Source organism: Sinocyclocheilus anshuiensis, unplaced genomic scaffold (genome assembly GCF_001515605.1).
Source record: "Sinocyclocheilus anshuiensis isolate Anshui unplaced genomic scaffold, SAMN03320099.WGS_v1.1 scaffold117, whole genome shotgun sequence".
Taxonomy (NCBI): domain Eukaryota; kingdom Metazoa; phylum Chordata; class Actinopteri; order Cypriniformes; family Cyprinidae; genus Sinocyclocheilus; species Sinocyclocheilus anshuiensis.
The window spans coordinates 1,604,791-1,620,802 of record NW_015536624.1 but is presented as its reverse complement, the minus strand read 5'-3'; the positions used below and the strand labels follow the sequence as shown (position 1 = coordinate 1,620,802).

At 36.9% G+C, this 16,012-nt stretch overlaps 2 protein-coding genes across 8 annotated transcripts; both read left to right on the top strand.

Annotated features, from left to right (window-relative positions):
- The first annotated feature begins 129 nt into the window (after positions 1-129).
- Positions 130-6,248, top strand: LOC107653158 (WD repeat-containing protein 31-like). Of its 6 annotated transcripts, none has more exons than XM_016439833.1 (12): positions 130-355; positions 561-571; positions 654-782; positions 847-978; positions 1,049-1,175; positions 2,731-2,805; positions 2,967-3,111; positions 3,195-3,295; positions 3,387-3,454; positions 4,672-4,813; positions 4,897-5,059; positions 6,044-6,248. In XM_016439833.1, exons 4-12 carry the CDS (start codon positions 932-934, stop codon positions 6,202-6,204), a joined length of 1,029 nt encoding a protein of 342 aa, XP_016295319.1. In that variant the 5' UTR covers positions 130-355; positions 561-571; positions 654-782; positions 847-931; the 3' UTR covers positions 6,205-6,248. The 6 variants fall into 6 exon arrangements, with proteins under 6 accessions (XP_016295319.1, XP_016295300.1, XP_016295328.1 ...); XM_016439814.1 differs by adding an exon at positions 1,473-1,562 and having other exon boundaries at positions 561-782; positions 1,049-1,085; XM_016439842.1 differs by lacking the exon at positions 561-571.
- A 3,882-nt stretch (positions 6,249-10,130) lies between these two features.
- LOC107653145 (RING finger protein 183-like) lies at positions 10,131-12,976 on the top strand. Of its 2 annotated transcripts, none has more exons than XM_016439793.1 (2): positions 10,131-10,236; positions 12,020-12,976. In XM_016439793.1, exon 2 carries the CDS (start codon positions 12,089-12,091, stop codon positions 12,665-12,667), a length of 579 nt encoding a protein of 192 aa, XP_016295279.1. In that variant the 5' UTR covers positions 10,131-10,236; positions 12,020-12,088; the 3' UTR covers positions 12,668-12,976. The 2 variants fall into 2 exon arrangements, with proteins under 2 accessions (XP_016295279.1, XP_016295283.1); XM_016439797.1 differs by having other exon boundaries at positions 10,131-10,262.
- The last annotated feature ends 3,036 nt before the right edge of the window (positions 12,977-16,012 follow it).

Sequence of the window (16,012 nt, the reverse complement as noted above, 5' to 3'; positions counted from 1 at the left end):
ATGATATAATTTAATTTAATTTGTTTAGCTTAATTTAGTTGTGTTTACTGTTTATTTTTGTTTGCTTTGCTAAATTTATCAAGTGGTCCTTTTGTTTAGAAAATCCATGTGACCTGACGCCCCGCCTCCTGTGCGCTCACGTGACCTCCGTGCGCCTGGTAACAGCGAAAGCGTCTCTCGTGGAGAAGATGAACTCGAGGAGTCGCGGAAGATTTACCGCCGAAACGGATCACGATGCGCGATAAATCCTTCGTTCACGTACTTTCAACAAGCTCCGCCATAACACGCACACATGCGAGCCCTTCACAATCACACTGACAGCGATATCCGGCTAAGCGTCTTAAGGCTTGGGACGGTAAGTTTTGTTTTGGTGCATTTAATGCGCGTCTAGAAGTGTATCGTGTAGTTTAATAGCAGATGCATGGATTAAAAGCGATGCTGCATGCTTGTCGTGCAGTTCTTGCTGATTTACTTTCAACAGAGCAATGCCTTCTGCACCGGTACTCTCTCTCTCTCTCTGTCTCTCTCTCTCTCTCTGAATAGCTTTTTCATATCTGAAGGTTTATTGCAGGTGATGGAGATATTGGTTTGGCCAAATATTGCCATATTGCATCTTGTTACCTAATGCGATGAGGCACTAATGCACTTAATAGGATTCAGGTCGCCCTCCCTGTCTTCCTGGAGCTCTCAGAAGCAAGCTGTGTCCATACATAACTGAACCCGATACATAACTGATTACCAGCTTATGCTAGAGACACAACATCAGCATCTGTTCTTGGCAGGTAATAGCTCCCTTGTGAGGTTGCCAGGGACTTGACGTCTTCATCAACTGTGTAATTCTTACAGATCCCAAAAGAGTTTGAAGATGGCCTGTGCTGTGGAGAGATGAGTGAGACCTCCTGATATCAGGTGATTAGACGCCCATACAGGCATGGGGAAACTACAGAGCAAGTTTCGGCGGCGCTCGGACCTTTACAAGTGAGATATGATGAGTAATGATGTTTTGGTTGTGGTGGATTTGTGATTATTGAGGCTGTATTGTTGACAGGGCCAAAGAGGGGCCGGAGCTTGCACCTGTGCACCAGGTAGTGCAGTATGAACCCGCTCACACAGATGCCGTCAACTGTGTCGTCAGCCTGACCTCTGACCTGTGTGTGTCAGGAGGGCATGACCAGGTGAGCTAGAGAAGCATTGAATAGGAGGGAGGTTTGGAGATTAATTTAGTGTTGGGAGTGTTGGATGTCAAAGGGTTAAGTGTGGAATTAATGGAATTGCAAAAATGATTGACCCTTTGCTGAGCTCTACCCACCTTGGTTACTGTGTTCATAAATTCATAAAAACTCATTCATAAAGTGGGTAAAGCTGATTGAATTGTGGCATTGCACAGCATTTTATCATTTGTTTTTCTTTAAAGAAATTGGTGTTACCCAGTAAAGTTAGAAAACTGTGCAGCGAAACATTCAGGTGACCAGGTAGTGCAGTATGAACCCGCTCACACAGATGCCGTCAACTGTGTCGTCAGCCTGACCTCTGACCTGTGTGTGTCAGGAGGGCATGACCAGGTGAGCTAGAGAAGCATTGAATAGGAGGGAGGTTTGGAGATTAATTTAGTGTTGGGAGTGTTGGATGTCAAAGGGTTAACTAAAACTATCTAAAGTCATTTTTGTTAGTTAAAATAAAGTATAAATGTTAGTTGAAAAACTTGATGAAAAACAATGAAAATTGGAAATTGTTTCCTTAACTCAAATGAGTTTAAGCTGAAGTGCTAAAATTAAAACTGAAACAATAGAAATAGGAATAGAAATGTGTGTGTGTGTGTGTATACAGTATATAAACAAAGTAACAAAAATTACAAAGCATATCTAACTACTAAAATGTAAACTAAAATTATGAAATGAAAAACTTAAAATATGAAAATACAGACTAATTCAATAAGTAATGTATAAATGTTAGTTGAAAAATGTCAAGTTTAAGTTGAAGTTCTAAAATTAAAACAAAACGTATACACTGCTGTTCAAATGTTTGGGATCAGTAAGATTTTTAATGTTTTTAAAGTAGTTTCTTATGCTCATCAAGGCTGCATTTATTTGATCAAAAATACAAAAAAAATAATAATTTTGTGAAATGTTATCGAAATTTAAAATAAAGTTTCTCTATTTTAAAATACTTTAAAATGTAATTTATTTCTGGGATGCAAAGTTGAATTTTCAGCATCATTACTCCAGTCTTCAGTGTCACATGATCCTTCAGAAATCATAATAATATGCTGATTTATTATCAGTGTTGAAACTGTTGTGCTGCTTAATATTTTTTTGGGACCTGTGATACTTTTTTCAGGATTTTTTGATAAATCAAAAGTTCAAAAGAACAGTGTTTATTCAAAATTTTGTGTTACAATATACACTACTATTTAAAAGTTTGGGGGTCAGTACATTTTTTTGTTCTTTCTTTCTTTTTTTTTTTTTAAAGAAACCCATAGCAACAGCACATGCTAAAACCACTTTGAACATCTTAGCAATTGCATAGCAATGCTTGTGTAACATTAAGAAGCATGTAAAAATCTAGTTAATTTTGTATTTCAGATTGTTGCCACTATTGGCACAGAAATTCCACATTCCACATTTAAGGCTTTAAATCAACAGGCAATGATAGTTATAATATATAATATATTTTTCATTGATTGACATTATGTGCATTTTAATATGATTTGTGTCACTGTTTTTTGGTCAGGCTGTTGTTGTCTATGACTGGAGAGCTGGAAAACAGTGCAAATCATTCCAGGGCCACAGCAGAGAGATTACAAAGGTAAAGGCAAAGCTTGGATTTATTTTGGAACAATTTTCATTAGTGGAGAAAAAAATGAATAAAACAAATATTGCTTAATTATTTCGTAAACATAGAGATGCCTCAATGAATAAGTGTGTTTTATGTACTGTGTGTATTTAAATCTCTCTGGTTTCCTTTAGTTATGCTGTTTTAAAGGAAGTTCCTTGATCTTCAGTGCGTCCCGTGATAAGACGGTGCTGATGTGGGATTTGGGTCGAGATACTGAACCCGTCCAGGAGTTTTGTGGCAATGAGCTCGTAGTTAACGGGGTAGCGGTAGGTCCAGGTGAACAAACCCTCAAACAATAACATGCTATGACCACAAAATCTCGAACGCCTTCCAGTAATGTGGTTTTATTCATTTTGTAGATGGCTCAAAGCTGTGCACGGGCTCTCGTGATAACTCCATGCGCCTCTGGGACATTGAGTCCGGAGAATGTCTGCAGAAAAACACCATCTCACGTAACCTGGTTAGAAAGGCTGTCTTCAGAAATTGACTTCTAACATTCTAGTGTATGTGTTAATAGTCCCTGAATATGAGCATGTGCTGTCCTGTTTCAGGTAACTCATCTGTGCTGGGTACCAGGAAGCACGTCTATTGTCCAAACCTCAGAAGACAAAACTATCAGGTCAGATCGCTGATATGTCATATGGTCTGTTGTGTTGGTGAACAGTTATTGTTTGCAGAGATGCATTTCTCTGGAAATATTTGTTAAACAAATAAGCTACATGATTGTGTAAGCTCATACTATGTATTTTTGGCTATTGCTACAAATATACCCCAGTGACTTAAAACTGGTTTTGTGCTCCAGGGTCACATATATAGTTAGATAAAGTTAGATATATCTTTGTCGTTTCACAATAAGGTCCCATTAGTTAATGTTAGTTAATGCATTAACCAATAAGCAATTCATTTGTTACAGTACTTTTTTTAATCTTTGTTAAGGTTGGTTATTAAAATACAACTGTTTATTGTAAGTTCATGTCAGCTTAGGTCCATTAAATAAAATTTCAAGGAATAGTTCACCCAAAAATTATAATTTGCTGAATATGTACTCGCCTTCAATCCATCATGTTTGTTTCTTAGAACAGATTTGGAAAAATGTAACATCACATGCTCACCAATGGATCCTCTGCAGTGAATGGGTGCCGTCAGAAAGACAATACCAATAATCAACAAGTAATCCACCACACCACTCCAGTCCATCAATTAACATCTTGTGAAATGAAAAGCTGCATGTTTATAAGAAAAAATATCTTTAGTTTTAACTTTATATCGCTGCTTCCGGCCAGAATACTCCATAATCCATAATAATGCTTCCTCCAGTAGAAAAAAGTCCATCCCCTGTTGTCCTCTCACATCTAAAAATCCACCCACATATTTGTTTAGAACTATTTTAGTCTGTTTTCACTTGTAAATAGTGCTTGATCAGAACATATTTCGCTCCTGATTCAGTCGAGACGACTTTTTCCATTGGAGAAAGCAATATTACGGATAGAGGACTCGTATTTTAGACGAAAGCAGCGATATGAAGTTAAAAACATCTTGTTTCTTTCAAACATGCAGTTTTTCATGTCACCAGATGTTAATTGATGGACTGGAGTGGTGTGGATTATTGTGATGATGTCATTATCAGCTGTTTGGACTCTCATTCTGACGGCACCCATTCACTGCAGAGGTGAACAAGTGATGCCCATTTGCTAAATGTGACCGTAAGGCATGAAAATGTTAAGATAATGCAAGCATTGTTAACATCATGATTTCTGTAAAGCTGCCTTGAAACAATGCATTTTATTAAAAGCGCTATATTAATGTTTTTGATTTGTGTGTTGGTGTGTGTCTCAGGGTGTGGGATAGCCGTACCTGGCAGGTCATTAACACATTTCCGGCAAAGCAGTATATCCAGACACACTGTGACATCAGCTCCAACTGTTACCACCTGCTGTCGTCCAGCAATGGCTTTGGTGGTCAGGGTTGTGAAGCCACGGTGAGTGTGTGTACGGATACTGCCAGGACACAGTTCGCCATGTGCATGAATTCAAACGTCTGTGTGTTTATGATTGTGTGTAGCTGTGGGACCTCAGGCAGCCCGGCTGTAAGGTGGCTGAATACAGAGGACACCTGCAGACCACGGCATGCTGCGTGTTTGTGCCTCCCTGTCCCGGATGTCCTGCCCTCGTGGCGTCATCGTCGTATGACAGCTCAGTAAAAATATGGGATCAGAACACTGCAGGTAACACACACACATACACTTGTATTATGTTTCCAAACATAAACAAGTGAATTGGCCAGCTGGCTCATGGGTTAATAGGCCAGCTTCCTGTTTATGAAAGTCAAGTCAGAAAACTTGAGATGTTTAGGTAAGAGAAAAAGAAACTTTGTGAGGAGCCAAACTCATCTGGGGAAGCTTACTCCTCTAGCTGACATACTTTTAATTGAATATACATTTTATTTGATCCAGTAAGCAAGTTATTTCTTTATTTATGAAGGAAATTAATACTTTTCTTCAGCAATGATGCATTACATTGATCATAAATGACAGTAAAGACATACAGAAGATTTATATTTCAAATAAAATAATCCTGAAAATTTCCTTTTTGGCACAAATGTTTTCAACATTGATGATAATAAGAAATGTTTGTTAAGCAGTGAATCAGCACATTAGAATGATTTCTGAAGGATCATGTGACACTGAAGACTGGAGTAATGATGCTGAAAATTCAGCTGTGCATCACAGAAATAAATTACATTTCAAAATATATTAAAACAGAAAACAGCTTATTTAAAATAACAATAATATTACACAATATTACTGTTACCACAGTATTTTTCATTAAATAAAATAATTTAATGTGCATAAAGACTGCATACATTTTTTTCTGTGAGTAGAATTTAAAGTGTTTTTAAAATCCATTTTAGATACATACACTTAGATAACCATTATTTAAGAGCTGTGATTTACTGTGAAATTAAATAAATTTTTGCCAGGTTTTGATGATATGTGGAATTTAAATGCAAATGACACAATTCTCCTTTAAATGACAATGTCATAAGCAACACTTGACACTCTTTCACATTTTCTTTCACGCGTGTCATGCTTTCTGAAACAAACATCTTTTGCTAAACATGTCAAGCTAGTATAATCATGGAAAAAAGAGTCACATCTGCTTAAAATATTCATGGTTTGACTCTGGTCTCCTCCATATTCTCTCTTCAGCATGTTTGTACACGTTAACGGTGGACGGTTCAGGGCCTTTGGTGTCTCTGGCTCCATGTGACTCCAGCAGTCTCCTGTGTGCCAGTTTTAACACAGGACTGCACCAGCTGCATCTAGATCAGGGAGCAGTGCCCAGCCTCACTGAAGTGGCTCGCTTCTGAAGTCCATCTGGACCGCCTGGAAAATCAAACTGATGAGTTAAAATGAACAAATTTAATAACTGGAACTCCTGGAAATGAGAATGCACACTGCATTTCCAAAGTACTATATGTGGACACCTTATACTTATCAAAAATGACAATTTGCTGAAAATGTACTCCCCTAAAGCCATCCAAGATGTAAATGAGTTTGTTTCTTCATGGGAACACTCACCAGTGGATCCTCTGCAGTGAATGGGTGCCGTCAAAATGAGAGCTCATAAAAACCACTCCAGACCCTCAGTTAATGTCTTGGGAAATAAAAAGCTGCGTGTTTGTTTTTATCAGATGTTTGGACGGCACCCATTCACTGCAGAGGATCCATTGCTGAGCAAGTGATGTAATTCTGAATTTCTCTTAATCTGTTATGATGAAGAAACAAACTCATCTGCATCTTGGATGGCCTGAGGGGGAGTAAAGTTTCAGCAGATTTTCATTTTTGGGTGAACTATTTCTTTAACAGGTTGGCCTATTGCTAATAGGAGCATAAGTTGTCTAAATGTGTCTAAATGTTCCAACATTGTCCACATATTTTTGACCATGTAGTGTATGATCGTCTGAATACACAAACCATTAAAGGGTGTAAAAACATAATTAACTTACCTAAAGATGAGACTGAGTGGCTATGAAACTCCCTGCCTGTAGAAATGATTTACAATATGGCATTTTCCAAATATGGCTTAATTCAGGGTTAAAAATAATCGGAGATAAGATGGGTGCTGTTTTTTTTCTCTCTCTCTCTGTCTGTGTCTGTCTGTCTGTCTGTCTGTCTGTCTGTCTGTGTGTGTGTGTGTGTGTGTTGTGTGTGTGTGTGTGTGTGTGTGTGTGTGTGTTACTGTGTAAACTGACATAGGCAATAAAATGCCGCTCAACTTCTGCTTGGTTGCTGAATATGCTTGAATAAGTTTTTGGAAGCCAGGAGTGTAAAGTACTGGAGTAATTGTACTTAAATATACTGTATGTTAATGTATTATTTTAGAACATTTATGCTTCATTATACTACTATTAGTCCCTGCAATTTCAAAATATATATATATAAAAAGGCACCATGGTTTAAAACAGTTAAAAAATTATCTTAGAGAAAGTAAAAATGCACAAAGTTTCCTGTGAGGGGTAGGTTTAGGGGTAGGGTTGGTGTAGGGCAATAGCACATACAGTTTGTACAGTATAAAAACCCTTACGCCTATGGAATGTCCCCATAAAACATGGAAACACAACATGAGTGTGTGTGTGTGTGTGTTATATATATATATATAGGCTTGCTGAACTAACAAGCCAGTCAAATAATTTTGCTTAACTTTTATTTGAATATTTAAAACTGCCAAATCCATTTAACTCTGAAAAATAAGTGGCCACAATAACATTTAACATTGTGAAGAATTTGATTAAACCTCTTGGATTATAACCACCATTATACCGAAGACCAAGATAAGATGTGCAAACTTGACTTTAGATAAAAAGTTTGGGCTAACTTTAATGTGTGTTGAGCATTTGTCTTGAGTAATTAAAATGGAAAAACTGTGAGTAAAAAGTTAACAAATTTTGTGCATCGAATATTAATGTTAATTTAATGGGACAATCTATTTCTTAAGCTAAAAAATAATGTTTATTTTTGGTATCTAATGCTTAACGACAATTAAATGTGGACTCTTTGTGTGTAAAATTTAGAGGAAAAAACATACCTGTACTCTACCTCGAGTATAATTTCCCTGTACTTTTTACACTCCTGTTGGAGACCTTTTATTTGCACTTTTCATTAAGTAATTGCTAATGGGTCAAAATCATTCATGCAGAAAGCACATAGATGTCAAATCTCAGTCTCTTTCTCTCCCCTGCACGCACACACACACACACACACACACACACTGACAGTTACATTCACACAGACTCCAGGTTTGGCAACATGGAAAGCTGAATCATTTTTCACATAGAAGCTGCTAGAGTTTACAGACACACACATAAACACATTCAAACATTTATGTAAACAGCCTGGTCTTGTGTTTCACACACGGAGAGACCCTGAGGAGAGGGAGAGGATGCTTAGAGAATTCAATACATAAACAGCAGATCTCAATATTTTCCCTGCAACAGATGATCAGACGATGGGGAAGTCAGTGAAAATCAGTCATGCAATGTGCTTTCTGTCATTGTTGTTTTTAATATATATATATATATATTTCTTTATTATTAGGACTATAGTTCTAGAATAAAAAAGAAGATTGCAGCTTTTTTTCAGAAAATACTGTCTTGCCAACATGGCAATGTTGATTTGACACGTAATGAGAACATTTAATGTTTTGAAACTGTTTTTTCACAAATATACCAACCAAAGAGTATTTGTTTGTTTTATGTCTTTCTGCATAAATATACATCGACCCCAAAAAAGTATTTGTACACTTAAGTCACACTTAAAACTGCCTGAATGTCATTGCATTAGACCACAAAATATCAAGCAAATGCTGCTAGTGCTTTTCTCAATACGAACTGCATTTTATTTTATTTTTACAGTATGTATTTTAATTGTTTATGTTTTTATTATATTTATTCATGTTTTATTGTATGGATTTTATTTTGTTTACATTTAATGTATTATAAAAAAAAATTGAATCATTTTATTATTTTTGCTTAGTGTCTTTGAATCGGCTGGTGTTTTGGTCATTTGAATGTATGAAGCCAGTTCTCCTCACATTTATACAGGTCTAGTTAATCAGATTGACTACACTCTAAAAAATGCTGGGTTAAATACAACCCAGTGCTGGGTAATATAGGGACAAACCCAGCAATTGGGCTGTTTTGACCCAGCGGTTGGGTTAAATGTTTAACCCAACCTTCTGGGTAGTAACCCAACCGCTGGGTCAAAACAGCCCAATTGCTGGGTTTGTCCCTATTTTACCCAGCACTGGGTTCTATTTAACCCAGCAATTTTTAGAGTGTATCATCATGATATTTAGCATTTGTCAACGGCTTGCTTCGATACTACATTTTGCTCTGTAATGCAATGACAAGACACACATTTTAAAGTGTTGAAATACTTTTTGCCGCCACTATATAACATCAACAGAATATTGATGACCAAACCCAGCAAGGACATACATGTATTATGTAATGTTGTTTTAATGGTACGGAAAGATATGAAGGTTACACTGATGTGCTTATTTGACTATTATGTAAATGCTGAGGTGTGGAGTTATCAATTTGAAGGAAATGTTTATGTATTTGCACGTTGCGTAAATAAATGATTTCAGTTCAATGAATTTAACACCTTTTTTTGGCTCTTTTTGCATGCAGTCACAGCAGGAAATGGAAACATCTGTGAAATAAAACGTGCAGCTTGATTTTTGTTGTTTATGAATAAGAGTATGAAGAACGTTTGAACAAAACCAAAAGTTTTCCCTGTTGGTATTGGTAAAGTGTTACGTTTAATAACGCCTTAAAATTATAAGAACATGTTTATATTAACAGAACTACCAAAATGTATTTATAATTTTATTTTAAGCAGAATTTCTAGATGGCAAACATAATGTGTGTATATATATATATATATCAGCATGGTACTGTCACAGTAACTTGGTGAAGTAAAGATAGAAGGCTTTTGGCTCACGGTCTTCTCTTCTGCTCAGGTATGTATTCTCTATTCCCTCTTCGGTTCTCTCTCTTTCAGGTCAGGATTGTAGAGTTTACACTGCCGATCTGCCTGGCAGCTCTATTTGACTACTCACTGTGCATTTCCTCCTGCTTGCTGCTCCAGTATTCAAATGCTGCCATTCTTTACAACACAGAGGTAGAGAGAAACTAAAAAAGAAAGAAAGTGGTGGAGTGACTCTTGGTGTTTTTGTTTTTCTATGTAAAACATGTCAGGAAATGCGTGGTAGATGTACAAAGAGAGAGAGAGAGAGACGGCACTGAGAAAAGACACTAACATCTCATTCTCTCCAAAAGGCAACAAAGACGCAAACTACAGCCTCAACGTCCAGGACACCTGCCTCATCTGACGGGGTAAGAGAAGAGACGTCTTGAGATGAGTGAGTAACTGTGGATCTATACATTATGTGACTGTATTGTCTTTATACCAAGTAGAAGTGGAAGAGTGACTTAGAACAATAATGACTTTAATGGGATATTTTGCTTGACTTGATTATAATCGAGCAAAATGTACAGCACAAATCCAATAGTTTATGAATCTCCAGTTGAAAACCAATGTGGTTAAATGGGATTATGCCATTAAAAGAAGAAGGCTTTGAGACCAAGACGGGTTTGGAAATCTAAATGTGTTATGCATCTCTCAACACTTGAAAAATAGGATGTAGGTAAATGTAAGGTAATAAATTCTCAGCGTCCCATTTGCATTTTACACTGTGAAGCAACTCAAATCCATTTAAAAAAAAGAAAAATACAATTACAGGTGTTCGTAGACTAAGAAACATTGCAGTTAAATGCTAAAGCCATTAGCGTCATTTACACGCATCTTATTTGACTGTACTGCCATCATAAATGTAAACTATGATCAGTTGAGGCCAAACCAAAGGTCATCTGATGGACCTCTAATGAATCAACCCAATCCTTTCTGTCTGCATCATGGGTGTCAGTAATGGGACACCCTTCTGCTGTTTTGCATAGTTTTGGGCCGTTCTTTGATGGAAGCCTCTAAGCATTTCCAAGGCAAATCTGTTCATGCGAATAGATCTAGTGCGTGGGCAGAACGACAAACAAGTCTGTTTACTAGTCGTACTTCATTCACTGATAGCTAAGTTATAGTGAGGGGATAAGGACAGTCCATCCCGAGCAACCTGAAGTCAAGCATCTTGTTCAAAATTTGCTCTTTGAACAAGCTGGTTGAAAAAGCAAGTCTTGCAAGCCAAGCTAGTTAAAAATATTGGTGCACACCAACATCCAAAACACATGATGACCATATACAGGGCTCATAAGTCTCACAATGTTATTTTATTGTATTGTTTTGACATTTCCATTCATGCATTTAGCAGATACTTTTATCCAAAGCAGGATATGTGAAATTCGACACATAGCGAATCCAAATCCATTTTTTTCTTTTTCTTTTGATTTTCTTTTTCATCCATCCATCCATTCTCCAAAATAAATTTGTTGAAGGTAGAGAAACTCTCTCAACGAATGGCCAGACCATCACAGGTTTACAGATTTATTTTATTTAGCACATGCTTTTATCCAAAGACAACAATATTCATTTTGTAAAAAGCCAGGTTTTATTATTTATTATTTTATTTAATTTTAATTTTAAAGGGAAACACCCTCAGTAGATGACCAGACCATCACAGGATTTTATTTATCTTTTATATTATTTATCTTACATCTTATTATATCTTATTTTATTTTAGAGGAACATGAGCAATTATAAGAGCCAACAATATTCTATTATGAACAAAGTCAGGTGTTTTAATTTTTTTAATTAAAAAACAATTTTTTTTTTTAATAAATTTAGCAGAATCTTTTAATCCAAAGCAGCTTGCAATAAAGGAACATAAACAAAAAGATCAGCCATATGTATTGTGTACTAAACCAGGTATTTTGATTTTTTTTATCAAATAATTTATTATGTTTATATATTATATTTATTATAAATAAATAATTTATAAATTATTTTATTTTATCCAATACAGTCCAAGGATGACTTACAATAGAGGAGCATAAGAAATCTGTCACAAAGCCAACAATATTTATTGTGTACAATGACAGTTTTTATTGGTGGTGGTAGAAAAAAACAGTCTATAACTCATGAAACTGAACTGTTCTTGCACTTCTTCAGACTTGCCACATCGCCATGGATCTTGAAGATGCCCGTTGACTTCCCTTTCCCTCACCTCCTCCCTTTGTCATGGAGTCTGACCCGAACTCCCTCCATGACCCCTACAAACCTGTGGATGACAACGTTGAGGCCCCCGATCTGGAATGCGCCATCTGTTTCTGCCAGTTCAACAATGTCTTCAACACCCCTAAGGTACTCCAATGCAAGCACACCTTCTGCCTGGAGTGTCTTGCACGGATGAACGTGAAGTCCACCCAACCCGACACCATCCAGTGCCCTCTGTGCCGCGCATACACCCCGTTACCCGACTTGGGTCTTCCCAAGCTAGCAAATGACTCCACGGTGCTGTCTTACCTTCCAGCCGCCATGCAGCACGTCTACAGCATCCGCTTCAACCGCAACAAAGGCAAACTGCAGGTGAAGAGAGTGCCCAGCTCTGCCCCGGCCCTAACGCAAACCGTCAGCCAGACTCTGGATGTCGGGAACCCAGCGGGCTTGGAGGGTCAGCGGGGCAGAGACGGGGGTAGAGAGAGGTCCCTACTGATGACCGTACTGCGAATGCCACTGTGCAAAGCTTTTATTATGAGCATGGTGGCAATAGTGACCGTCATTCTCACTATTGTTATCATCATCACCAACAGGAAGTAAGCCCAAATACTGTGGTTTTTACATGTACGCTAGAGCATGCGTACAGTGGCGTAACACGAACATCGTGCACAGCTTGATTTTCCAATGCCGCGTACAATGTACGCACAGCTTGCACATGCGCTTTGAATTGTTTTTTTTTGCACTAAATAGGTTGTCCACAAGGTGGCAATACTGGTTCGGCCCGTTGTTTCGCAGTCGGAAAAGAAATGGAATGAGAACAGTAACAAACTACGACAACAAAAACAATATAGACTTCTGCATTGACAATTGATTGTCTGAGGGGATTAAAATACACCAGCGACTAACAAATACAAAGACATTTTTATCACTCAAAACGTTTGGATAGGTAAAGCGACACTGGGATCAATATCGCGCATGCGCGCGCGCACTCTAAATGGCTTTGAAAGGCTGAGCGTTCGACTGTGCAAAGTATACTTTGGGCTTTATTATTACTGGCACTGACTGCATCCGCGTCAAAAGGTCAAATGACAGCATAAAAAAACAAACAAACAACATGACAAACACATTTTTGAATTTTTCCATCAGGCAAATCAGAATTTCCTTTGTCATGAAGTCTACTGCTATGTTTAATAACTGAGGAGGATAGTGGTTACAAAAAAGTACTGTAATGGTACCATGGTGTTTATGTGATACTACTATGTTAAATGTACAACACATTATGGCACCTTGTACCTTTGTTTTGTGTTCCTTACAGACAATAATCTGGTGGTATGGGATGGTAATTCTAAACATACTATGGTACTCTTTGGTATGTTCTGGCTCTAAATTCTTCCAGGGGGCACTCATAACTGTATAGTAACTTCACAAAATGTAAGAGGACGATAGTACACGGATAATAGTCAGTACTATATCTCCAAAATATTTATGAAATAGATTATATACAGCTGTAGATTATAAAAATTATATACAGCAGGTTGTGCAATACAATGTCTTTACCACAGTAAAGAGGGGTTGTCTTGTTTTATAAACCAGTGGTTCTCAACCTTTTTGACTCAAAGGCCTCCCATTATCCAACATGATATTCAAAGGTTCCCAATATAAGGTAAGGTATTTCAGCTGTAACTATGACAAAGCTCCCCCCTAACAGAAACTAGATTCCAGAGATTAGTTAAAAAGATTATTTCAGTTTACCTCTTTATTGTATGTTTTTAGCAATTCAGCTAAGTTGAATTATTGTTGAGAACCACTGCAAATCAGGTTAGACGCCATATTGAATTTTAACAGATGAAAATGAGGCTGTGAGGGACAGATTTATAGTATTTACAATGGCACGCACTGTATAAAAATCCTAGATCCTGTAGTTTTCTCCAACTCACAACTTTCAAAACATAGTTTTTGTATACTAAAGGGTTATGAGTTTTGTTTTGTTGGAAAGACGTTTTTTCAGCTGGACTGGTAAATTGTTAAACAGCAGTCCAATCCATTAAACGCACTGCAATTCTTTCCCTCACAGCCTCGTTTTCATCCGCGTTAAATTCATGTCTATTAATAGAATTAGATAGAATTAACTTTTTTTGTATTTCCATGTCCTCCTCATTGAACCGAACTCCAATACTGAATTAAATTTCTATTCAGTTGGCTTCATTTGCATGCTAAAAGACTGAGGCTTTATTGCCAACCCTTACGAAAATTAACCATGGTTTTATTATAGTAAAAATGTTGTAACCATGATTTTTTGGCATACTGACTACCATTTGTATAACCACAGTTTTACTACAAATGCCGTGGTTAAACCATAAGGTTAGTGTAACAAAACCATATTTGTGGTTACCATAGTTTAACTATAGAACCTAAGTAACCATGTTTTTTTTGTATTATTATTATTATTTTATTTTTATTTTTTGTAGTAAAACCACGGTTAATTTCCGTAAGAAGAAAACGAATATAAATAAGCTAAACAAAAATAAGAAAAATACTTTTTTATTATTAGGCCTACTACATAGGCTAATTATTTGTTTTATTATGCATGTTTACTACGTTGATTAATTATTTCTGTTTCTAATACCAGCACAGCTATTAAAGTCTTTTGGTCTTGTTTTACAAAGTGATTACATAGCGATAGGCGCAGATTCGTTGCCCCTCGTGTGCACCTGATGGCGTCCTCTCGCCAGAGTTCGTTCAAGGAGCTTCAGTAATACGCTGCTGCCTACGCAATGGAAAAGTACCAGAGCTTTGAAGTTGCCCCCTCCCACTCTCTTGCCTTGTATGGCTGACAAAACCAAACAATCCAATAAAAAGATGTGTGCCATCTGAAACATCAGAAATGGGGAAACTAATTTCTGTGTAACTTAAGTGACTTCAGCTTAAGAGGATGTGAGGAAAAAATGAAGGAAGTAAATAATACTTTGCACTGAACTAGCTGGACTTTTTCAGGATTTTGAAATCAATACATCAGTGTGCTATAGGAAAGATCTAAAAATAGCACAGCATGAGCACAATGACTCAATAAGGTCTCATTTAACATGAGCTAATGCATTAGCATTAATGCAATATCACAATGATCCACAAGTAATCCAACCAGCTAAAATACAAATTCATAAACCATAACAATACTTCCTCCAGTGAAAAAGTCCATCCCTCGTTGTCCTCTCACATCAAAATCCACCAACATATTTGTTTAAAAGTGTTTAGGACCATTTTGGCATGTACGCAGTGCTTGATCTGTTCATATTTGCACTCCTGGAGAAAACGATATTATGAATAGAGGACTCAAATTTTAGCTGTAAACAACAGTTTAAAGTTAAAACATCTTAATGATGGATTTGTTCATTACAAACAAGAATCTTTTCACACAATGTTAATTGATAGACTGCCGTGTGGATTTTTGTGATGTTTTAATCAGCTGTTTGGATCTGTGATGCAAGTGATGTAAGCTAATGCTAAATTTCTCCACATTTGTTCCGATGAAAGAAGAAACAAACTCATCTACATCTCGGACGGTCTGAGTAAATGTTTAGCATATTTTATTAACTATTCCTTTAACTGATGTTTAAAATGAGACCTTTTTTAAATATCTGGTCTTAAAATAAATGTACAATGTACACTGGTTGCCTATTTTGAATCAGATATCCACAGACATTGCAAGTTCTGGTCTAGAGACCGTTTGATTGTACTGTAGAGATGATTTTTATGTACTGTAGTGAGGTAAACGCTGGGTTAGAATGATCACCAGTGATTCTTCCAGCCGGTGATATCATAATGCATCATACATCTCTGCCTTCATATTGTCGCAGCTAGTGCTAATGTACGTCAGATGATGTTTAAAGGGATAGTTCACCCAAAAATACAAATTTGATGTTTATCTGCTTACCCCCAGGGCATCTA

Coding starts and splice junctions, on each gene's coding strand:
- LOC107653158 (XM_016439850.1), top strand. CDS start 932: ATGGGGAAACTACAGAGCAAGTTTCGGCGGCGCTCGGACCTTTACAA. Junction 3,455..4,671: donor TCAGAAGACAAAACTATCAG/GTCAGATCGCTG, acceptor TGTGTGTCTCAG/GGTGTGGGATAGCCGTACCT. Junction 5,060..6,043: donor ATGGGATCAGAACACTGCAG/GTAACACACACA, acceptor TTCTCTCTTCAG/CATGTTTGTACACGTTAACG.
- LOC107653145 (XM_016439793.1), top strand. CDS start 12,089: ATGGAGTCTGACCCGAACTCCCTCCATGACCCCTACAAACCTGTGGAT.